Source organism: Chelonia mydas, chromosome 1 (assembly GCF_015237465.2).
Source record: "Chelonia mydas isolate rCheMyd1 chromosome 1, rCheMyd1.pri.v2, whole genome shotgun sequence".
NCBI classification, from domain to species: domain Eukaryota; kingdom Metazoa; phylum Chordata; order Testudines; family Cheloniidae; genus Chelonia; species Chelonia mydas.
Window position 1 is genome coordinate 290,492,394 of NC_057849.1, and position 24,820 is coordinate 290,517,213.

Genomic DNA, 24,820 nt, shown 5'->3' on the forward strand with positions numbered 1-24,820 from the left:
GCCTAATTTGTGAATCCTGCCAGGGCTTAGGTGTTGAGTGTCAAAATTTTGGGATAGACACTGCTGCCTACCAGCAAAAATTTAGGTGCCTAGGAAATGTAGTCACCTACAGGGTTTGGCAGCAGCTAAACAGAGGTTTTGAGGATCTAAATATTGGACTTAGGCACCTGAAGCAGCAGTTAAGCACCTAAATCCCTTTGTGGACCTAGCCTTAAGTGCCCATATGTGGATTTAAGATCCTGACTTTAGGTACCCACTTTGAAAAAGGAATGCTCAATTTTCAATATCATATACAGACATATCTACACAACACATAATTTGTAAAAATCTGAACATCTTAAATCACTTTATTCAGTAAAGATAAAAGACATTTTGAAAATAATTCTTAATTGGACTGAGCAGATTTACACATTAATCCACACATTTCAATTAAACATCTGATATGTCAAAAGAAACACTGAAAAACAGGTGAAGAAATACATGGTTTACAGCTCTTGTTCATTTACTCAGATTATTTCTAACTCATCAGTGGAACTTGGCTTTTGTGTAAGCTTTCCATACAAAATTGTAGTTTACTTGTCAGAATTTCCTCTCTCCACCAGCACCTTCCTAAGTTTTCAGTGTGACAGCACTGCTAATGATTAACAGTCACCTTTACAAATTTGCATAATATCGATCCCGGTTCTGAAAGTTTCTGTAAGCATACTTGGCATCTGATCTACTGTGTGGGACTCTTCCGAATGGTTCATGATCATTAAAACAGGAGTCAAAAACTCCATCCACAGCTTTTTCTGCTGTTTCTTTGCTTACTTTTCTAACAGCCAAAATGGAGCGAATGGCTCGGTCTCGTACACAGGTCTGAAAGAAATGGGGGGAAAAAATTGTAGCTACGATTTGAGGTCACAAGTTACAAACCATTTTGTACAGATCTATCTAAATGTTAGTTCCTATTGCATGTGCGTCAACATTAAGGTTACAGTTAATTATGTATCACAGAAAACTGACACCATTCCAAATAGACAGATCTCAAAAACAAACTTGTGATCATTTAAATGTATTTTTCTTTAATCTAAAATTAACTATTTAATTTTCATTATGCACCTAAATCTTCATGTAATAAGAAGAAATGCTATTTTTCTTTGAGTAGCAATAATTCAAATGCAGTTTAAAACTCTGGCTTTATGTAAAAAAAAAAAAAAAAAAGTGTACAACTTAGACATTCACACAAGAGAAAATCTGCTCCAAGTTGAACAGCCATGTGTCAGTTAGCCTTTTTCAACTATCATCAAATAGAAGATCTAGAGGGCTTGACTCCTCTGCCATCACTCTCCCCTCCTGTGGTTACTTTCCCTGATCCCACCTTTCTGTAGCAACTGCTACCTATTGGGCTTTTCCTCTAAAAAGAAGAAAAGGATACACAAGATCCCCAAGCCACTGTCAGTAATTGCTGCTCTAGATCAGCCAGGAATAGATTTATTCAAGTTCAGTCCTGTAATCTGTACTTAAGTAAAAGTCCCACTGAAGTCTCGGGGAGCCTTTCCTGACTAAGGGGCTGCATGTCTGACTCTATACTAAATTTATATTCTGAACTGGCTTTTGAGTCTTTCCATACATAGGAAACAAAAATTAAAGCTTCAGCAAAAATCCAATTCAGAAGACACTTCTGGTCAACCCTAGTCACTCTTATTCTGTTCTTGCTGACTACCCATTGTAATTAATTTATTAAGCAGTAGTTCGAGCTGGAAAAACCACAAGCTCCTAGTTTAGCTTTTTTTAAAAATGCATTGGTTCTACCAATGCAAAAATCTTATTTTTTGCGGGAATTTTTCTTCTAAAAAAATGTAACCCTTTAGAAAGTGTCTTAAAAGATATGTTAAAGCTTGATCTTGAAGGTTCTTCTCCTTTCAGTTTTATCCTTCATTTAGAGCCCTTCCATCTTCAATGGCACAGCTCTGGAATCTGTTTTCAGGGCCAGATGCAAAGGTAGCTGAGGGAAGGGAGCAAATCCCTGGTATGTTCCCAACCTCTGAGCAAGAGAAGCCTCTTGCACAATCACTGGGTGGTCAGGACTCCATGGCTCAGGGCATTCCAGGGACTGGAGTAGAGACCCAGTAGCATTCCACACCAATGGCCAGTGAATGTAAAATGATACCAAATGAGAATGCTATAACTTTGCACAGGTGTACATGACTAGGCAAAGAGTGGGACAACAGAATCCAGGCTTAATTATAGAAACAACCTATCTCTGGCCGCTTTCACGGTAGGATGGAGGGAATCAACAACGTATTTGTCTCCTGAACATTTGGCTGGCTAGAAAGGGAAGGAGCAAGGATAGCAAAAGGGACAGAGAGCAGACAGGCTGCTGCTTCGTGCAGCAGCATTCAGCCAGCTCTCCTCTTCCTGCCAGCTGCCATTTAGCTCCTGCACAGAGTAGGAGTCTCACTGGAGCCTACTGCCAGAAGGAGCCGTTTTATCCTTCTGACAAGGCAGGAGAGGCTGCAGCCAGCTCAGTTCCATCCCGGCCCACCTATGCCCCTCCCCTGAAAGGGCCTGGGAGCAATAGAAGCAGGGGGACAAAGAGGAGTCACTACCAAATCAGGTTTCCATCCAGCAGCAGTTTCTTCTCTCCCTCCTCCTTAGGAGACAGATATAAGGGAGGAGAGGAGCCAGGTACAAGGAGAAACTGTGAAGAGGGCAATGGAGTGAGGAGACACTGGGGGCATGTCTGTATTAAAAACTTAAGTCAACCTATGTTAGGTTGACTTACAGCCACAGCAGTAACTACTGTGGTGGTTAATGTCCACACGATCCTCCTTCTGTCAGCGGTGTGCATCCTCACAAGGAGCGCTTCCATTTACTTAAGAAGGGCAGTGTGTGTGGGGGGGGGGGGGGGGGGGAGGAGGAGGAGGAGCACAAGAGCCCAGACTCTCAGCTCCGCACGCAGCTCCCCACCAAGAGCCCGGCTGCCCCCCCATCAGCTACCGGCTCCCCACCTGGGCTATCAGCTCCCTGCGCTCTTGGCTCCCCACCAGGAGCCCGGTGCGCCCCCCTCCCCACAGCTCTCAGCTCCCCACTCCTTGGTGCAGGAGCCCCCACTCACCCTGGCTTTCTTGTCAATTTCAGTTCCAGATGGAACCATGAAATTGACAAGAATGACAGCCAACACCTCAGATACAGGGGTGAGCGGAGGGAGGTGGGTGGGAGAGCTGGGGAGTGTGGGGCAGTGGTATGGAGGCAATTTAGAAAAACAGAGAGGTAGGGATGACTTGAGGAAGGGGAAGCTAGGAGAGGCAGAAAGGAAAAGGACTGAAGGTGAGAGAGCTAGAGGGGAAAATTTAGGTTTTGGGAAGTGGGAGGCGAAAGTCAGATATGGATGGGTAGGCGGGCAATATAAAATTATACAAAATTTACAATGATTTCCCATCATCTACTGTTTTTCCTGTGGTAAGATTGTGGCTAGGAGTTGGTGTATTGCTTGATGGACTACGATAATGAAGTCCAAAGCCATACTGTACTGTTCCTTAACATAAGTCAGCATTATTTACAAGGCACAGTCTTCTTTACCTGATGGTGCTGTTTTAATCCAAATTTAAATCTTGTCATTTCATTTATGAGTGAGCAGTCTCCACTGAGATTAGCAGCTCGAATCTATCATGAAAACAAAAGACCACAGAAAATAAATGGAAAAGTCAGAGCATTACAGTATGTCTTAACATAATGAAGTAGTTTCCAGTATTTTTCTGGTGGATTCTCCCTCTTTGTGCTTAACTGAGGAACACTGAACCCTTCTTTGCCTTCTTGGTGTCAGCTATGCCAGGGCATGGTTCATTGACCACCATCTTTTCCCCTGGTTTTGCTCTTTCCTGTACTTTTGCTTTTTCTTTTCATAGTACCTCCCCGCTCCTATATAAAGGCTACATATTGTTCTGGAGAGAATATCCCTTGGTGACTCCGGGGGGCCAAGTCATACATGCTCTTGCAGATGAAATGAGTGATCAGGGAGTAGAGAAGAAAAAATTAGATCTCTGAGCCACTGCTTGAACTTGAAAACCCTGTGAGATGCTCCTGTTGCCATCTGCATTAGGGACTACTGTAAGAGCAAGGAAGGCAGGCAAGTGGCTTTCAAAGAACCACCTGCTGCATTTTCCACAGTAGCAGGAACACAGCTGCATTAAGAGAAGTACAGACAGAGTCATGCACATTTCTCTTTCTCTTCCTTGCACTTTCTCTCCCTCCTCCAGACTAGTCTGGGGCTTCCCCGGTATAGCCTACCTTCTGGGATGGGAAACACTGCTCCAGTAGTTTATTTAAAAAAAAAAAAAAATTAAAATCATGTGTAGAAAAAAAATAAATCATTGTTTCATAAGAGGAAGCTAGTATTTGTACTGGTGAATTTAAAAGACTGAAAGGGCAAAAGTTGTTTAGACACAAAAAACGGGCCAAAAAGTACAAGCAAGCAATTCCCAGAAAAGTTTGAGCCCAATCTTGTGTTAAATCTTAAGTTCTAATTTTTTACATTCAGCACAATGGCACCCTATTACTCCTTTAGAGACAAAAAGCAGGTAGGTAGATAATGAAATTTCTGAATTCCAGAGGGGCTTTAATGATATTGTATATGTGGCTACTAGATACTAAACCAAATTCATTTCAAAGACGAATTACAAAGAAATCACAGCTGACTTCCACTTAAAGTGCATCTTCTCCAGGTAAAACAAATGCAAACATGATATACAATTTCATGTACCTGTATAAAATCTGACTTTTTGGTAGCAAATTCATTATATTACTTCTCTCATTAGGACAGAATACTGAAACTGCAGTTTTACAATGAAACCTGTAAGTTTCTGCTATCAACTCCAGATATCATTCTTTACAGTTCTTGAAAAGTACTCCTAAATGTTTTAAACTAAAATGACACAGACACCATTTAACTCCATATATTTACATTATCTTTATTGGCATAGAATAATTTTTTTTTGTTACAGTGAGGAAGTTTTCTACTTTATCAAAATGAGAAAGATGACATTTACATGGAAATATATTCATATAATTCTGGTTCATATTCCAAAATGAACTATTAGTAACCCGTGTAAGTAGCTTAGTTTCGTTTCATAATCCATCAAGTTCTCCATGCTACACAAGCAGCTATGTGCCACTCAATCTGGTAATAACCACTCTCCAGGAAAGGATTAGAGTGTCATGAACAGAGGTTTATGATTATTTAGGCTACAGTCAATGAAATAATAAGTAAATATTTTTACAGGAAGAGTCACTTCTGTTATTAACCTTACTTTTGAACTCTAATATACAACTATGAAGATTATGCAAAATATCAGTATTTGTAGAAAAAGGAACTTTATAAATACTGTACTATCATCTACATGTTTTTATTCTGTAGCTATTGAAACATGATAATCACTTCATTACATATCAGAAGCAGATAAATATGTATGATGTATTACATTTGTTTGTTAAACTCCAAAATATAGTATTTCAACTTGTACTTTGAACAAATCTGGTCTCTAGATTGAACCAACAAAAGGTGGGTGGGGGAGGAGGATGAAGAAGGAGTTATATTGAATTATGTTTCGATAGAACAGAACGTTTGGCTCAGCACCAAAACCTCTAATAGCCACCAGTGAGTAACACTCAGACTCAAGTAAGAAGCCTACTTGTGTGTGACAAGCACATTGACTTACCTCTGAACAGGCTAAATGTTTGACATTGCTGAACCAGTCAACATGTGCACGACAGTGATCAAAAGCATGAATCAGTTCATGTGTAACTACTCGGTTCATATGGGATTGTTGATGAATATTGTTCTGGCATAGAACAATCTATAGAACAAAAATATAGGAAGTCTTTAGCAGAAAGTTAAAGGAATTTTCCTTGCAAGAGTGTACTAGCTTTGAACAGTATTACTGGCTTTACTCCCGATCCTGTTGGAATTATTTACGCAATCACTACAATACTAATTTAACCATAATTCCTATATTAAATTCAAAGGCCAAATGGTATTTATACAATTGCTCTAAACATACCTAAAAGCCTAACTAATAAGCCCTTTACTACATCCCCATAGTAAAAAAAAAAAAAACCAAAAACCAAAACCAAAACCAACATTTTACAAGCATTTGATCAAGATACTTACAAATGGGCTAAACCCAGGGGTTCTTAGACCCATAATCATTAAATCATACATGTGTATGACTGGAAGAGACCTCAGTAGATTTAGTCCAGTCCCCTATACTTAAAGCAGGACTAAATAATAACTAGATCATTCCTGACAGATATTCATCTAACCTGTTCTTAAAAACCTACAATGATGGATATTGCATAACCTTCCTAGGCAATTTGTTCCAGTGCTTAACTATCCTGACAGTTAGGAACAACCTTTTATGTACTTGAAAACTGTTATCATAACCACCGCCCCCAGACTGCTCTTCTCCAGACTAAACAAACACAATTTTTTCATTCTTCATTCATAGGTCATATTTTCTAGACCTTTAATCATTTTTGTTGTGCTCCTCTGGACATTCTCCAATTTGTCCACATCTTTCCTGAAACGTGACATCAGAACTGGACACAACACTCCAGTTGAGGCCTTATCAGCACAGAATAGAGTGGAAGAATTACTTCTCATGTCTTGTTTACAACACTCTTGCGGACAAATCCCAGAATGATGTTTTCTTCTTCTGCAACAGTGTTACACTGTTGACTCATATTTAATCCACCTTTCTGCAGTACTCCTTCCTAGACAGTCATTTCCCATTTTGTATGTGTCGAACTGACTGTTCCTTCTTAAGTGGAATACCCTAAACTTTATAAGTGTACTCTCTACGTCATTATCTAAATCATTTATGAAGATATTGAACAGAGGCAGACCCAGGAACAATCCCCGGGGGACTGCACTCGATATGCCCCTCCAGCTTGACTGCAAACCACTGCTAACTACTCTCTCGGAACGGTTTTCCAATCAGTTATGCACCCACCTTATAATAGCTCCACCTAGGTCGGGGTGGGCAAACTACGGCCCGCGGGCCACATCCAACCTGCCAGCCAATTTCATCTTGCCCTCAAGCTCCTGCTGGTGAGCGGGGTCTGGGGCTTGCCCCACACTCGTGCTCCAGACGGAGATGGGGTCCGTTCTGCGCATCCGTGTCGCAGCGTTCTGCACATGCGTGTCCCGGAAGCAGCAGCATGTCCCTCCTCCAGCTCCTACATTTAGGGGCAGCCAGGCGGCTCCGCGCGCTTCCCCTGCACCAAGCACTGCCCCTGTAGTTCCCATTGGCCGGGAACTGCAGCCAATGGGATCTGCAGGGATGGCATCGGAGGACAGGGCAGTGTGCAGAGCCACCCTGCCGTTCCTCCGCGTAGGAGCTGGAGAGGGGACATGCCGCTGCTTCCAGGAGATGCTTGAGATAAGCACGGCCCAGAGCCTGCACCCTTGAGCCCCTCCCGCACCCCAAGCCCATGCTCTGATCCCCCTCCTGCCCTCAGAACCCCTCAATCCCAGCCCAGAGCCCCCTCCTGCACCCCAAACCCCTCATCCTCTGCCCCACCCCAGAGCCTACACCACCAGCCGGAGCCCTCACCCCCTCTGCCCCAGCCTGGAGCCCCCTCCCGCACCCTGAACTCCTTATTTCTGGCCCCAGCTCAGAGTCCACACCCCCAGCCAGAGTCCTCACCCCTTTCTGCACCCCAACTCCAATTTTGTGAGCATTCATGGCCCGCCATACAATTTCCATACCCAAATGTGGCCCTCGGGCCACAAAGTTTGCCCGCCCGATCTAGGTTGTATTTCCCTAGTTTGTTTATGAGGTCACGCGGGACAGTATCAAAAGCATTATAAAGTCAAGGTATACCGCACCTACCGCTTCCCCACTACTCACCCTGTCAAAGAAAGCTATTAGGTTGGTTTGACACAATTTGTTCTTGACAAACCCATGCTGATTGTTACTCATCATCTTATTATCGTTTAGGTATTTGCAAATTGATTACTTGATTATTTGCCCCATTATCTTTCCGAGTACTGAACTTAAGCTGACTGGTCTGTAATTCCCCATGATGTCCTTATTTTCCTTTGTATAGATTGGCACTACAGTAGAATCTCAGAGTTACAAACTGACCAGTCACCCACACACCTCACTGGGAACTGGAAGTACACAATCAGGCAGCAGCAGAGACCAAAAAACCAAAAAACAAACATAGAAAGCAAATACAGTACAGTACTGTAAACTACTAAAAAAAAAAAAAAAGGAAAGTTTAAAAAAAAGATTTAGCAAGGTAAAGAAACTTTGTGCTTGTTTCATTTAAATCAAGATGGTTAAAAGCGACATTTTTCTTCTGCATAGTAAAGTTTCTAAGTTGTATTAAGTCAATATTCAGTTGTAAACTTTTGAAAGAACAACCATAACATTTTGTTCAGAGTTACAAACATTTCAGAGTTACGAACAACCTCTATTCCCAAGGTGTTCATAACTCTGAGGTTCTACTGTGTATTTGCCCCCTTCCAGTCCTCTAGAATCTCTTCCATCTTTTTTCTAATGGCTCAGATATCGCCTCAGTCAGCTCCTTGAATATTGGATGTATTCCATCATATTGGTCGGCTCCAACATGGTCAGACAAGTATTAGCAATGAACCCTTTAAGAGTTTACATTTTATACCCTTTAACAATCAAGAGATGTCATTGCCAATTACTGACATCAGCTAAAAAACAACTTGAGATCGTGTACCCTTATTTCCAGTCTTAATCCAGATAAGATTTACAATCTCTTCCCCTCCTTCTTGCTGACCAAATGGGTTTTCCTTTGCATCTGGGTTTACATAGGCCCTAATTTTTAGGTAACACTGGTACGTGGGGTTGTTAGGGCCATGCTGGCTCATTTTAAGACAGATTCTCTTTCTTATTTAAAACTAATCTGCAGTCACCCCGTCGATTAGAGGCCTTCTTTTCAGAAGCTCTCTTTTATTTTATTATTCTTTGAATCACACATCCTCCCTTAGTTCATTTCTTCTGGTCTGTAACTCATTATTTTCAAGGCCTTCCTTCTACTTGCTAGTATGGGCCTTTCTTTACAACACATATATTTCCTTAAACAAATTTAAGATAACCCTAATTCTGTCATTTTATAGTTATCCTACAATCCCTCAAAGATCCCAGGCAGGTCATCTGCATCACTGAGAACTTTGAGGATCCCACTATTTTTCTCCATTAACCATGACTTCAACCTGCTGTGTACTAATATTAGTGGTGTTATCTCCAAATAATAACTCGTACATAGTGCTTTTCATTAACACAGCTCAAAGCACTTTACAAAGAAGCGTCAGTAGCTAAGGACAAGCATGGATCTACCAAATTTTAAAGTTAACTTTCTTTTATGTATTTAAATCAAACTTCCAACATTTAAAAATCTGATTTTGATTATAAATACATGTTCTTGCAATCTTTTTCACTTTGTAGGTATTAAAATAGTTAACATCAACGCCCACCTGTGATGTTGCAGCATCAAAACCTCCACTGACACACCCATCACAGTCTTCACAGGCAAAGTGCCGATCTTTATAAACAGTGCTGAAAGGTCAAGAAGTATGATGTTAGAGGCAAATTTTAAATAAGATTGCTAAGGAAAATCCATTCACTATAGATTCATAGACTTTAAGGTCAGAAGGGACCATTATGATCATCTAGTCTGACCTCCTGCACAACGCAGGTCACAGAATCTCACCCACCCACTCCTGTAACAAACCCCTAACCTATGTCTGAGCTATCGAAGTCCTCAAATCATGGTTTAAAGACTTCAAGGAGCAGAGAATCCTCCAGCAAGTGACCCGTGTCCCACGCTGCAGAGGAAGGCGAAAACCCCCCAGGGCTTCTACCAATCTGCCCTGGAGGAAATTTCCTTCCCGACCCCAAATATGGTGATCAGCTAAACCCTGAGCATGTGGGCAACACTCACCAGCCTGACATCCAGGAAAGAATTCTCTGTAGTAACTCAGATCCCACCCCATCTAACATCCCATCACAGGCCATTGGGAATATTTACTGCTAATAGTCAAAGACCAATTAATTGCCAAAATTAGGCTATCCCATCATACCAGAAGTCAATATAGAACACACAAGTCAGAGGTTGACCTACCAGCCAGACTGCTTCATAGCATCAAGAAGAAGTTGAGCATAAGGACCTAGAAAAACAGTGCTGCAATCAATTTCTCTACACAAAATTTTGTACAGCAAGTAAAGTTCAGTTATTTATTACATAAAAGATAATTACGAAGTGAGATTTATGCAATTATCATTATATGGTGATGAATTGACACTGCATCTTAAACTAAGAGCAGTACGACTTTCTTTGGAAAAGCACTGGATGAGAAGTCAATTTACAATTGTCCCAGTTCAGATTAATTAAAAATGACATTCAAAGCCACACAATGCTCAATTCACTGCAGGGCACACAGACATAGTTGAAATAGCAAATGCTTGTGTAGAGGCCACTACTTCTGAATCCTGTACAGAACTTAGCGTAATGTAGCGTCAAGCCAGACCTCCACCTAAAACTTTGGTCGACCTAGCTGTGGCCTCTCAGAGAGGTGGATTTATTATGACAATGAGAAAAGTCCCTTTCTGATACTGTAGTATGGTGTAGCATATGTAGTAAACACCCAGCCTCAGTGTATAATAATGGAGACTAAGTGTAGAATTAGTATATGCCCTCAATCTACAGAAAAGGGCCTTCTGGGTAAAAAGAACATATAGCAGCCACTTCTGGAAGGTTATTTTCTTAATTAATTAACCAGAATTAGTGCAGATATGGAAGATGAACAAGGAAAGTTACATAGCAAGACAAAAGCCCAAGAACAATGAAGGGGCTTTTTAGAGGTGGTCACTTTAACAGAAACATCCATTACTCACAATTAAACCAATTCCTACAGTATCTTCACAGATGCCAAAAGCTCCAAATATCCCCCCCCCCCATCTCTGCCCACTGCACTGCCAAAATCAATACAGTAAAAGCTCTTTTATCTAGCACTTCACCAACCAGCAAGCTCTGTAAACCGGCATCTCTAATCTGCACGGAAAGTCCGATTTATAGTGCGGTTGGTGTGGGGCCAGCAGGGGGCTGGGGCGTGGGAGGGACTGCGGGGCGCACTCTGGGAGGGAGTTTGGGGCAAAGGGTTCCAGATGGGGGGGCTCCCCTCCGGCAGCTCCCTGTCCCTGCTATTGCTGGCGGAGGCACAGCCAGGCAGTTCTCCAGGCACGCTGCCTCCGTCCCCCAACCCCAAGTACTGACTCTGTGGCTCCCAGCCCATGGCCGGGAACTGCGGCCAATGGGAGCTGCAGGAGGTGGGGCCTTCAGACAGAGACAGCCTGGCACATGCCTGCTTGCAGAGCTGCCTGGCCGCGCCTCCGCCAGGAGCAGCAGGGACGGGGAGCCACCGGAGGTAAGCGCCATCCCCCACCCCCTGATGTGGTACCCCGAGGCCTGGCCACACCTCTGGTAAGAGCTGGAGGGGGGATATGCCACTGCTTCCGGGAGCTAGTTGAGATAAGCATTGCCCGGAGCCTGTACCTCTGAGCCCCTCCCGTGTCCCGAGCTCCTGCCCTGATTCCCCTCCAACTCCTCGATCCCAGCCCGGAGCCCCCTCTGCATCCCAAACCCCTCATCCCCAGCCCCACCCCAGAGCCTGCATCCCCAGCCAGAGCCCTTAACTCCACTGCCCCAGCCCGGAGTCCCCTCCCGCACCCTGAACTCCTCATTTATGGTCCCACCCCACAGCACCCCCAGCCAGAGCCCAACCCCCCCCCCCCGTGTCCCAGTCCCCACCCTGATCCCCCTCCTGCCCTCCAAACCCCTCGGTGTCAGCCTGGAGCCAATCCTCCTACACCTCAAATCCCTCATCCCCAGCCCAACCCCAGAGCCCACATCTCCAGCCGGAGCCCTCACCCTGTTTCCCCGCCCCCCCCCCCCCGCATCCCAACCCCCTGCCCCAAACTGGAGATTCCCATCCTGTACCCTGAACTCCTCATTTCTGGCCCCTCCCCAGAGTCCACACCCCCTGCCAGAGCCCTCACCCCCTCCTGCACCCAAACCCAATTTTGTGAGCATTCACGGCTCGCCATACAATTTCCATACCCAGATGTAGCCCTCAGGCCAAAAAGTTTGCCCATCCCTGTCTTAGCACTTCATCATTTACCTTTGTAAGTGTGCAGATGCTTGTCACTGTGATATTTAATGTATATTTTAAGAACAAATACTCATTGAAAATATGTATAAGTACATGCTAATAGCTTTAGCAAGGACATCTGTGTTTCGGGTAGTGCACTTGCTATGTTGTGTGAGCACAGTAAATGAAGCCGCAAAACACATGATGTTTAAATGACCTCACTCCATTAAGAAGCGATTGACACTTATGGACACCAGGCAGGGTCCTCTGGAAGCTGAAGACTTTGCTTCCATCCCACACCACGGTTAAGTTTTAGCAAGTTCGGACAAGTCAGCAAATAAGAACAGCCTTACGGATGCGTAACTGCCACTGGCCCCAGCTCGCTGCCCCCGGCCCCCTGGCAGATTAGGTCAGCGAGCAGCTCTAACATCAGTAACTGCTCCTGGCAGCACCGGGCCGCCGCTTCTCACACGACACCCGGCCCCTGGGGGAGAAGCTCTGCGCCCCCGGCCTGGCCGGCCCCTCAAGCCCCGCGCTCAGAGCCGACCCCGCCGCGCCCCCAGGGCTCGGGAGCCCCCCTCGGTGCCTACTTGTGTCCAGGGCGATCTTCAGCATCACCCGGCACTTGTGGTTGAAGGTGAAGAGGCTGGTGGCCAGGAAGCTGCGCGGCGGCTTGGCCTCGCTGCGCCGCTCCGGGAAGAGCCGGTAACCGAAATCCTCCCCCTCGGCCACCTCCGGCGGCGGCGGCTCGCTCCGATCCATGGGCCCGGCTCCCCGGGCGCTCACGGGCGGGTTGGAGACATGCCCCCAGCAGCGGCGGTTCCCGGGCAAAGGTCAACTCCGGCCCCGCCCCGCCAATCACCGGGGCGGCTGCGCACCACGTGCTGCGAGCCGAGGGGCGGCGCTGGCAGCCATGACACCAGCGGGAACGGTCGCTCGGGGTGAGTGGTCGCGGAGCGGCGCTGCGCGGGGCGGGGTGCGGGCGGCAGCTGGGCCGAGGCCCCGTCACGCGGAGCGTGGGTGACTCTGTTTCCAGCCCCAGCCGCGGTGCACTCTGGGAAGCGCCGGCCGCGGTTGGCGGCGCTAGCGGCGGCAGGAGGAGGCGGCACCCGGCGGCGGCACCCGGCGCAAGGTGGAGTCTGGAGAGCGCGGGGCGGCGGTTTCAACCTGTCCGGGGGCGGGGCGGCTGGGTCCCTGGTCTCCTGGCCGGGGGGGGAGGTGGCACCTGTCGGGGGATGAGCCCGAGCAGTCACGTTTGCTTCCGCACCGCCAGAGAGCGGTTGCAACGTCTGGGGGCATGTGAGGCGCCAGGGACCCTGGCCTGCCCCGCCTCTGCCGTCCCTTTCCCCGCCCCCATCAGGGCAGCGCCTGAGCCCCTGGGGGGGCACCAGTGGACTGTGAACAGCGCTGCTGGCCCAGTCTGTAGATGGGGAACTGAGGCAGGGAGAGAGTAAGGCCTGGGGTCAACGAAGGCACTTAGGCGCAGGGCTGGTGCAACCACTAGGCAAACTAGACGGCTGCCTAGGGGGCCAAGATTTGGGGGTGCCAAAAAGTGGTCCCCAAAAGTAGGCCCACATATCAATCAAGAGGCTGGCAGCAGATTGCAGATGGTAGGGAGGATGTAAAAGAGCCATGCTCCCAATGGATTGCTCTCCTGCCTTTTAGAAAGCCAGTGGTTAGTGAAGTCCTTTGATTAGATTGCAGACTGCAAGCAGGTGATAAAAACCATGCTCCCAATGAATTGATCTCCGACTGCTGCCATTTAGAAATCCAGTGAAGTCCTTTGATTGTGAATCGATAATTCTACAGATTGCTGTGTTGGTAGATACATTATCCTGCCTGCCCCACGCCCCTGCTGCCGGAGCAAGAGCCCAGCATTCAAATCCCCAGCCCGGGAGCAGGACGGACTTGTGAAGGCAAAGCAGGCGACACGCTCCCATTGCCCTGTTGCAAGTGCACTTGGCCCGCTGCTGCATGTCAGGGACTGGAGAGGAGAGCGCCAATTTCACCTTATGGCTCTTTGAATCCTACGCCGCCCCCCGGCCAAACCCAGATTGCACGCTATCCCCCCTCCCCAGCCAAACCCGATTTTCTAGGTGACCAAACCAGGTCTACTCCGCTTGCACTCCCCAGCCAAACCCGAACCCCCACTGACCGAACCCAGTCTGCTTCCCTTCCCCGCCTAACCTGATACCCCACTGACTCAACCTGGTCTGCTTCCCTTCCGCTCCCCAGCCAAACCCAATCCCCCACTGAGCCAAACCCACTCTGCATCCCTTCTCCTCCCGGCCAAACTCGAACCATCACTGACTGAACCCAGTGTGCGTCTCTTCCCCACTTAACCCGTTGATGAAATTCAAAGAGTGACTCATAGTTGGTAAGTGACATGTTCTCTATCCTTTACTTTTAATAGTGAACAAGAAAAAGAACTGATAGGAATAAAATTTCATTTTTTTCGGTTTCAGTTGATACAGCCTCATGGCAGATAGAGAAAAATTGTCTGGGGCACAGTTTTGTAAGCAGAAGGCTGATAAGCAAAAAGAAGAAAGAAAGCAAGAAGGTTCATTTCTGAGGTATCTACGTCCACTGGCCAGAGATGAAGGTAGTCCAATGCCAAAGGATCAAGCAGAGATGGAGGTCGGGATGACAGTTTCACAAGTTAAAGAAGAGTTTGAAGAACATAATCTGAATATTGAAGACGAATCATATGAAACACATGAGGATCAAAACTTGGAAGAGCGTGAAAGCGAAAATGTCACTTGTTTGAATTTGAGCTTTAGTGATCCTGCTACTTGGGCCAAATGCGATGATCAAGTCAGACAAATTTTGGTGGAACATGAGCTGGAACAAGTTCAGCAGTTCGATTTTCCCAAAGATAGTAAGCAGAGAAAATTCTCGACAATTCATTTCAAACGTAGGCTTGTTAATGGAGAAGAAATGCACCATCAGTGGCTGCAGTATTCCACATCAAATGATTCTGCTTTTGCTTCTGCTGCAAGTTGTTTGCCAGTTGTACTATTGGCACATCATCTCTTTCTGGAAAAGGCTCAAGGGATTGGAAAAATATGTCTGCAATTCTTTCAGAGCACAAGAAAAGCAGTCAATATTTGACAAATGTTCAAACATGGAAGGAACTTGAACTGTGATTGAAATACGAGAGAACAATTGATGAAGAACATTTGTGCTTCTTTAAGCAAGAAGAAAAGTATTGGCAGCAAATACTAGAACGTCTGATTGCTTTAGTCAGAGTTCTTGGTATACAAAACCTGGCCTTTCAGGGAACACAAAAAAACCTGCACACTTCTGGTAATGGGAACGTCCTCAAATTTGTCGAATATCTAGCTTTGTTTGACCCGCTTATGGATGAGCATCTTCGCAGGATTAAGGACAAGATGCATGTACGTTACCTAGGGAAAGGCATACAGAATGAGCTTATTCAGCTTCTATCCAATGCCATCAAACAAAAAATCCTAGCATCTGCTCGTGCTGCAAAATACTTTTCAATCATTCTAGATTGTACACCAGATGCAGGCCATGTTGAACAAATGACCATGATCATTTGGTTTGTGGATAGGCCGACTTCAGAGACAGAGAATGAGACTGAATCAGTATGCATAAAGGAACACTTCTTGGGATTTGTGTCGCTTATGGAGACAACTGGAGCTGGTGTGACAGAAACTATTCTTCATCAGTTAGAAGAGATGTCACTGCCTATAGAAAACTTGCGTGGTCAAGGCTACGACAATGGGAGCAATATGAAAGGGAAAGAAAATGGTGTCCAGCAAATAATTTTGGATATTAATCCACGAGCCTTTTTCATTCCTTGCAGTGCACATTTATTGAATGTGGTTGTTAGTGATGCTGCAAAGTGTTGTTTGGAGGCAACCGCCTTCTTTGATTTAGTACAACGTGTTTATGTATATTCCTCCGCTTCTACACGTCGCTGGGAAGTTCTAACACACCACGTATCTAATCTCACAGTTAAACCATTGAGTGAAACAAGATGGGAAAGTCGAATTGATGCCTTGAAACCTCTTCGCTATCAGCTTGGTGACATCTATGATGCTCTGCTAGAGATCTATGATGATACTACTCTAACTGGATCATCTGGCAATATGTCACAAGTTGATGCAAAGGATCTTGCAAAAGCCATTTCTAGTTTCAAGTTTCTTGTTTCTCTTGTTGTGTGGTATGACATATTGTTTGAGATCAACATGATTAGCAGACAACTTCAGGCGAAAGAATTTGACATAAGTGACGCCATTAATCAACTTGGAGAAATCAAGAAGTTTCTTGTAGGCCACAGAATTGACACAGACTTTGAGAAAACATTGGTAGATGCAGGTGAACTTGCGGAGGAATTGGATGTACTGGCACTTTTTGAACCAGATACAATCTGTATTAGAGAAAAGAGGAAGCAGTTCACATATGAAGCAGATGACAAACCTATTTATAATCCAAAAGAAAAATTCAAAGTGAACTTTTACTTTGCAGTCATCGACACAACAGTATATTTGGTTGAAGAAAGATTAACATTGATGCAGCAAATTAGTTCAGTATTTGGCTTCCTATATGATGATTACAGTTTGCAAAATACAAGACCAAAGCAAATTATGGAACATTGCTTGAATCTGGAGCAAGCTTTGCAACATGGTGAATCCAAAGATATTGATGCCTTTGACTTGTGCAATGAATTGCAAGCTATTACAAGACGAGTCCAAAAGACTGCATCACCACAAGATGTATTGAACTTCCTTTGGAAAAATAAGCTGACAGATAGTGTCTCCAACACAGTTACTGCTCTTCGCATCCTCTTGACTCTCCCAGTTTCTGTGGCCAGTGGTGAGCGCAGCTTCTCGAAGCTCAAGTTGATAAAAACATACATGAGAACATCAGTGTTGCAACAAAGACTTGTTGGGCTATCTACCTTGTCAATAGAACATGACATTGCTTGCAGCATTGACTTGGAGGAACTTGTTTCTAAATTTGCTAAACTGAAAGCGTGGAAAAATAAATTCTAAATTATAACGTGTCACTCTGTGACAGTATATTGTGTTTAATGTATGTGATTTATTTTAAGATCCATGCTATTTTGTGCAAAGTAAAAAACAATAATAATGTCAACACTGTCAGGTTATTAATTTATTTTGATTAAATATGTAGACTAAATAATGAAATTAATAAATTTTCAAGCTGAACGTGTATTAATTCTAATGAACAATGCCACATTATGCAGTATTCGTTTTTGAAAGATTTTAATAAGCGATGCTCCGGGGAAAGGGGGGGCGCAGGGCGCAAGGTGGACGTTTCGCCTAGAGCGCAAAATATCCTTGCACCGGCCCTGCTTAGGCGTTGCAACACTGAGCATCCTAGTAACAGCCCTGGGATCCACTGAGGCTGAGTCAGGTGCTGAGACGCCGCTACCATGCATGGAAGAGTTAGGCACCTTAAACTGTGATCTACACCAGTGCTTGTCAACCAGGGGTACATGTACCTCCCAGGGTATGCAGAGGTCTTCCATGGGGTTACATCAACTCATCTAGAGATTTGACTATTTTTTCAAGAGGCTACATAAGAAGCACTAGTGATGTAACTACAAAGTAAATGACTTGTTTATACTGCTCTGTATACTATGCACTGAAATATAAGTATTATATTTATAATCCAGTTGATTTATTTTATAATTATATGATAAAAATGAGAAAGTATGCAATTTTTCAGTAGTAGCGTGCTCTGACAGTTTTGTATTTTTCTGTCTGATTTTGTGAGCAAGTAGTTTTTAAGTGAGTTGAAACTTGGGTTACGCAAGACAAATCAGACTCCTGAAGGGGGTACGGTTGTTTAGAAAAAGTTGAGCGCCACTGAGCTACAAAGCCAGCATGCTAGGAAGGTGAAGCTTGCATAAAATAGCCAGGGGTGTGTGTGTCCTAAGCTTAGTTGTTCTCAAAGGGGTAGGTGCCTCAGTTTGGGCAATGAGGAGGCACCTGTCTCTGTTAGCGATCTATAGTCAGGAACCCATCTCTTGGAGTAATCAGAGGAGTGCTCTTAGTCTTCTCTGTTGATGCTGCTCCACTTCGAATCAATGCTTAAATAGCCATTGGGCCACAGAGAAAATGGACTGACTCTGTAAACTGGTGGTTAGGGCACCCCAGGAGACCTCAGGTCCAGCCTCCCTGCTCCAAATGATTATTTAAGTATTTATCCAAAGCTGAGCAACTACCACAGGGCAGATTGAGGGTGCTTTATGTGACCCGGGGTGCCTATGGTACTCCTCACTGAAAATGCCAAAGTCGGGGCAGGCTGCGAAAAGGAGAGCAGATGCTCTCAGAACTGGTGGTTAACACTGACATTAGACTCCCCAATCAAACTGTTCTGATTCCCCACACTGGTTATCAAGAAGCTGAAAAAAGAAATCACACAGCTCCCTTTATTGCATTCCAATAAGGTGAGGAGTTATTTTAAAAAACTGCTCACTATACAAAATGTTCTTCTGAACCGCAAAGGGCCATTACCAGGCCAATTTTAGTTTGGATCTTACCCACAATACCATGTTGCCAAGCAATCTTTTAGTATCTAAAACTAAAGGTTTATTAGAAAAGAAAAGGAAAAGAACAAGAAGAGAGTTGCTAAATGGTCCAAGTAGTCAGATACATACATAAGAATTCATAGTCCATATATCAGGTTCTTAGCAATATTGGTAAGTTTGCTGGCTTGAAAGACCCTGTGGAACTATGGATGTAAAATATTAAACTGTTAAACGGTATACCAATATGTATTAGTCTTACCGTTCATCCACCTCCTTCCGATCAGCTGGTAGAAGTCCTTGCTGGGGGCAGGGCCTGCGTGCAGATCTCTAACAGGTTCTTCTGCAGTAGAGGTGCCATTTTGGGACACTGCAAGAGGTGAATTATGGCACCAGGAAGGAGTGGGCATCACAAGAGATCACTGGGAGCCCAGCCCCTTCTTAAAGGGGCTGAGTCGATATTAACGATATTAAAAAAAAAAAGTCCCTCCAGCCCCACAGACCTGAGGAGAAATACTTGCACAGACCCAGGGCGGAAGGATACTACTCGCTAGACCAGGAAATGCCTGGCAGCGCCGGGAAGCAGGATGAGCAAACTACCAGTCTGGGGGCTTCGCAGGGAATGGCCAGCCAGGCAGGGGGAGCACATTTAGGGTGGGGCGGCAGGGGCTGCAGGCCCCATTGGGGGATAAAGTAGTCCCTGGCCTCCCGCCTGTGCCACTGGAAGGGGTTTGGCTGCGGAGGGGATGGCGCGCTGATTGGTGCTGCGGTTTCAGCTGATTATTGAAGGGAAAGGAAACTGCTGCTGGGGTGGCATTGAGCATCTGTGGAGGCCACATCAGCACAAACTAAGTACCTGGGGCTCTTCTCCCTTTTCCTGGGTACTGAGGGTGCAAGCGGGTGCTGGACCCTCTCTACTGCCCTAAGCTCTCCTGGCTATGCCTGTTGTGTCACCCCCAGTATGAGCACAGCTGTCCTTCCCCATCTGTGCAGGACAAGGGAGAGGGGAGACGTGCCATTGTAAGCATTGTGAGGTCCAAATTGGTTAACCGGTTAAATGATACAATTTTTATTGTTTAAACGGGTACTTTTTAAAATGATATTTACATTCCTGCCTGGAACACATCCAAAGCTTGGCTGGGTCATTCAGTCCTTTGTTCAGAACTTCAGTTTGCATAGAACTTATTCCAGAGGCAAGAAGCAGGATTGAAGATAAAATGGAGACGATACAGCTGCCTTTTATATCCTTTAGTATGTGGCTTGCATACAGCATCACACCTCACATCAAAATATCCCATTGCTCAGTGATTAGAGCCCCTTCCTGAGATTTCAGATCCTTCCTGCCAATCAGGCAGAGGGGGGAATTGAACCTGAATCGTCCACATCCCAGGTGACCACTGCGCTAAATATTGGAAGACAACTCCTCCTTTGAGCAGATTTTGAGTGGGACCTGATCTGATAGGTTCCCACAGTCCATCTACCGGATTGGGCTCTGCACACAAGATAGGCAAATGAATACCTATTTTCTCCCAGTTTGTGCATCACTCTGGCGTTAGGCATCCAGATGCCTGGAGTGAGGCAGCAGTGTAAGTGCCCAGAGGCAGGAATTAAGATGCAGAGGTAACCTGCAAATTTATGCACCAAGTAAGTTTAGGTGCCTGTGGGTTTGGTGGGAGTTTTGTGAATCATGGTGAAGTTTAAAACTGGGTTTTAGGTGCCTAAAGCTGAATTGTAAGTGCCTGAATTTAGGTTTAGGCACTCAAGTGCCTTTGTGGATCGGGGTGTAAGTGAATTGCCCAAGATTGCACAGGAAGTCTGTGGCAGAGCTGTGAATTTAATCTAAGTGTCCTGACTAGATAACGGAGGGAGAGGAGTTATTTTAATTAAGGGCCAATGTGGACACAAGAACAAATAGATATAAACTCGCCATTAACAAGTTTAGGCTTCAAATTAGGCAAAGGTTTCTAACCATCAGAGGAGTGAAGTTCTGGAACAGCCTTCCAAGGGGAGCAGTGGGGGGAAAAAACCTAACTGGTTTCAAGACTGAGCTTGATAAGTTTATGGAGGGGCTGGTATGAGAGGACTGCCTACAATGGTGTGTGGCCAATGGGCAACTGCTAATAGCAAAAATCCCCAATGGCTGGAGATGGGACACTAGATGAGGTGGGCTCTGAGTTACTACAGATAATTCTTTCCAGGTATCTGCCTGATGGGTCTTGCCCATATGCTCAGAGTGTAACTGATTGCCATATTTGAGGTTGGGAATTTTCCCCTGGCTCGTCTGCAGCATGGGGTACAGGTCACTTGCAGGTTTGAATTAGTGTAAATGGTGAACTCTCTGTAACTTTAAGTCTTTAAACCATGATTTGAGAATTTCAGTAACTCAGCCAGAGTAACTCAGTAGATGGGTGAGGTTCTGTGTCCTGCAACATGCAGGAGGTCAGACTGAAGATCAGGATGGTCCCTTCTGACATTAAAGTCTATGACACTCCCAATCCAGTGATTGGTCTACCATAGACCATCCTTTCCTCCCCGCTTCCCATATGTATGTAACTGTATATGTTAATTTTAGCAGCATGTCTTTTTATCACATGCTTGAGGAATCCTGTGCCAAAATATCATAATTTGTTCAGAAAGGATCCTTACCTTGTTCACCTGGTTAAAGGCTTCCCTAATTAATATCTCTTATTGTCCTCCACAGGTTGAGAGGTATGAATAGAGAGACTTTAGTATGCAATGGAATTCCAAGGTCTTTGCTTAGGTCCCTATCCTCCAAACTCTTAAACATGCACTTTACAGGGTTCTAAATTAACAGGATAATGCTGGAAAGGGACCTGAGCATTGGTGTGCTCAACTCAATGAAGACCTCTGCTCATTTGCAAAAAAACAAACAAGATGTTCGGAAGCATAAGGAACAGGCTATAGAATAGCAAGAATAAGAGAAACAGAAGAGTGCCAAATTCAATACTAATATTTTTTTCAAATAACACATAATTAGATTATAGAACTCATTGTAACAGGATGTCAGTGAGGCCAAGAAATTAGCAGGATTCAAAGATATTTATATAGATAGTAAGAATAGCCAGAGTTATAATAGTTAATGGTTACCAAAAAAATAAGTAGGGATATAAAACTTCATTTGTAAAGGTTTGAAACAATTTCTAATTTTTACAAATTAGGATGAGACCTTCATGGAAGACAGATTATCCCACATCTGTCTATTACTGGGTTTCTTGCAGTTCCTCTGAAGCATCTGTTGCCAGCCACTTTGGAGACAGGATACGAAACCACTGGTCTGATCCAATGCTGCAATTCCTACATTCTAAATTCATTGCAACGATTTAGTAAAATGACCATGGCATCATTCAGGATAGTTCAAGGAGAGCATCTGTTCAGTGTGCAGCAGTAGTCAAAAACAAGCAAAAAGTTACACTGTATAAAGAATGTGGGTTAGTGATCATGAGAATATTATCTTTATTTTAGGTAAGGCTATCTAATGTTAAATTCTGGTCATCCTGTCTCAAAACAGATATACGAGAAATAGGAGTCTAGGACTCTGAAAATTTTAAGGTGTGGCAAGAGTAAAGAGATTAGTAGTATCTAATTGAGAAAGTATAAAAATAACAGGGGACATAATGGTAATATATAAAATAGTGACTGGAATAGTGGAGAGAGGCCCCATCCGCAGGCACCATCCCTGCATCTCCCACTGGCCTTGGTTCCCAGTCAATGGGAGTTGAGGGGGCCGCGCTTGGGGCAGGGGCAGCGTGCGGAGCTCCTGGCTGCCACTACACGTAGGAGCCGGAGTGGGGACACACACCTGCTTCTCGGGAGCTGCATGGAGCCATGGGACGCGCAGAGCAGGGCAAGCCCCCGACCCTGATCCCTGGCTGGAGCGCTGAAGCCAGACCCCGCTTCCTGGCAGGAGCTCGAAGGCTGGATTAAAACATCTGAGTTTGCCCACCTCTAATCTATAGAATGAGTACTTTTTATAGTTGCAGATTTTTTGTTAAATGTTAACTTTAAGAAGCCAATTTCCTTGTTTTTTCACATAAGATTGTGTGATTACAACATTTTGAAAAATTATTGAAGGCATATTTCCTTTAATACAAAATCACATAGTTGTCACCTTCTGGATACTTCCTTGACTTGCTCCTTAAAGAGGTGGTACACCTTATCCACAATAACGAAAAACAAGACTTGTTTCTTATCAGATGTTTCAATATGTCAGAAAAGTTATAACTTTCCTTCGTTTTAGTAACTTGTTCTCTTCTCATTTCCTTACTTTTTCCTACAATGTCTTTGCTCATACTGGTGGGAAGATTCAGTCATCCATGCAAAGTAATTCAGTCGAGTTCAGGCATGATTTTTTTTCATTTTACAGAAACTAGTTTTCTTCAATAATTGCTTTTGATTCTCATCAAAAACCTGTTTTTCCCCAAATTCAACAGGTAACAATGACTTCACCGAATAAAGCACTAGAGCTACAGCTGCAAATGAAGCAAAATGCTGAAGAGCTGCATGATTTTGTGAGAGAATTAGAAAGCTGGGAAAAAGATATTAAGCAGATGGATTCTGAATTGATGAAACAGAGTGGTGCCCCAGAAGAGGTAAATTCAAGAGTCCAATCTCAATATTAACACAGCTATTAATAAAAAATGGTGGTATTTGTTTAATAATTTATTATTTAGTTTTGTTTTTCTTTGCACAGATTAAGATCCAAAGTGATTCTCATTTTAATGTTCCAGGGATACATTACTGCTGCTCCTCAAGGATATTTCATAAAGACTAAGGATCAGTATCTCCTAAAACCCCTCTTTTTTTTTTTTTTCCTCACCAGCAACATGTATGATCAAAGTACATGCAATGCTACCCTGCTGTATGTTTAAAGAATTTATTTATGCTGGGCCAAATTCTACCTTGCACTACAGGCTGTCCGTGGCCCCACTAAGTCACAGGACCTCCTGGTCAGCCTCCTCCTGGCCCTGGCTAAAGTGGCCATCTATAAAACCAGGGTGAGGAGGTTGGCCGATGGAGTCTCCTGTGACTGTGGGACCTATTTCCAATCCTCCGTCTGTTCACATCTCCGGGCAGAGTTCTTCTGGGCGGCATCCACTGACTCCCTTGATGCCTTTGAGGAGCAGTGGGCGCTGTCCGGGGTTCTCTGCTCGGTGTCCCCGTCCGGTTCCCTTTGTTTGACCCTTTGACCGCATTCCTGTCCCTGTTGTTCATTAGTTGTCCCCTGTAATTATTTGGTTTTCCAGGTCCTGTGGACCCCACCTTAGGCTGGGGGGATCCTTTAGCAGTGGGCGGGCAAAGCCTGCCCACTTCCTGGATCCCAATATGGCTATCTGCTGTACCCAACTGGCGTAGGTCTATCACATATATCTACATATATACACACACACTATCTTCTTACTATATGTTCCATTCTATGCATCCAATGAAGTGGGCTACAGCCGACGAAAGCTTATGCTCTGATAAATTTGTTAGTTTCTAAGGTGTCACAAAAAACTACAGACGGAGTTTAGAGAGAGTACCATGTCACGACCTAACTATCATCATGGGAGACCTGAATGCCAAGGTCAGTAAGGACAATACAAACAGTGACAGAGCAATGGGAAGACATGGGTATGGCACCATGAATGAAAACAGAGAAAGGCTTGTTGATTTCTGTAATATGAATGAACTATTTGAACCCTATTTGAACATCATGAAATTCACAAGCTGACATGGTGTTCTCCAAATGGCAGAGATAAGAACCAGATTGACCATATCATGATCAATGGCAAATGGGGACGCTCACTGACAGATGTGAAAGTGAGAAGGAGTGCATATGTTGGCAGCGACCATCACCTTGTGACAGCTCCATCAAGCTAAAACTGAGAAGTGTGGGTCCACCGAACAAGGGACATAGACGTTATGATATTGACAAGCTAAAGTCCCTGAAGCACAGAAAGCCTCCATTCTGCAGTTAAAGAACAGGTTTCAAGCACTTGCAGACCTTAATGAAGAGTAGGGGAATGCAGATGAGGAGATCAGCAAGAAGAGGGACAAAGTTATAGCAATTTATAAACAGAGCAGTGATGCCTGTCTAGGCTACAGGCAGAAGAGAAGGAAGGAGTGGATTT

General features: G+C 44.6%; 3 protein-coding genes across 7 annotated transcripts in view; 2 read left to right on the forward strand and 1 right to left on the reverse strand.

The window, feature by feature from the left end:
* Positions 1-317: 317 nt before the first annotated feature.
* On the reverse strand, positions 318-12,928 carry ATP23 (ATP23 metallopeptidase and ATP synthase assembly factor homolog). Of its 2 annotated transcripts, XM_007064004.4 has the most exons (6): positions 12,757-12,928; positions 10,141-10,186; positions 9,494-9,575; positions 5,700-5,837; positions 3,565-3,648; positions 318-858 (listed from the first exon to the last, which is right to left on the reverse strand). In XM_007064004.4, exons 1-6 carry the CDS (start codon positions 12,926-12,928, stop codon positions 655-657), a joined length of 726 nt encoding a protein of 241 aa, XP_007064066.2. In that variant the 3' UTR covers positions 318-654. The 2 variants fall into 2 exon arrangements, with proteins under 2 accessions (XP_007064066.2, XP_037743600.1); XM_037887672.2 differs by lacking the exon at positions 5,700-5,837.
* An 85-nt stretch (positions 12,929-13,013) lies between these two features.
* RPAP3 (RNA polymerase II associated protein 3) overlaps positions 13,014-24,820 on the forward strand; it is a 49,361-nt gene continuing 37,554 nt past the window's right edge. For 2 of the 4 annotated variants that reach the window (XM_043548717.1, XM_037887669.2), the window contains exons 1-2: positions 13,144-13,298; positions 23,141-23,299. In XM_043548717.1, the coding sequence (XP_043404652.1) occupies positions 23,147-23,299 (153 nt within the window). In that variant the 5' untranslated portion in view covers positions 13,144-13,298; positions 23,141-23,146. Of the gene's footprint in view, positions 13,108-13,143; positions 13,299-23,133; positions 23,300-24,820 lie in introns of those variants that run through there. The other 2 variants (XM_037887668.2, XM_043548721.1) reach the window with 2 other exon arrangements.
* Positions 13,419-17,368, forward strand: LOC119564721 (zinc finger MYM-type protein 1-like). The gene is made up of 2 exons (XM_037887673.2): positions 13,419-14,543; positions 14,632-17,368. Exon 2 carries the CDS (start codon positions 15,526-15,528, stop codon positions 17,185-17,187), a length of 1,662 nt encoding a protein of 553 aa, XP_037743601.2. The 5' UTR covers positions 13,419-14,543; positions 14,632-15,525; the 3' UTR covers positions 17,188-17,368.

Bases quoted from the DNA above. Each gene is read 5' to 3' on its own strand.
- ATP23 (XM_007064004.4), bottom strand. From the start codon at position 12,928: ATGGATCGGAGCGAGCCGCCGCCGCCGGAGGTGGCCGAGGGGGAGGAT. The intron at 9,576-10,140 runs GTAGGTCAACCT...TTGACCTTTCAG, and splicing joins GCTATGAAGCAGTCTGGCTG to CACTGTTTATAAAGATCGGC. The intron at 859-3,564 runs GTAAAGAAGACT...CATTTCTTTCAG, and splicing joins GATTAAAACAGCACCATCAG to ACCTGTGTACGAGACCGAGC.
- LOC119564721 (XM_037887673.2), top strand. From the start codon at position 15,526: ATGGATGAGCATCTTCGCAGGATTAAGGACAAGATGCATGTACGTTAC.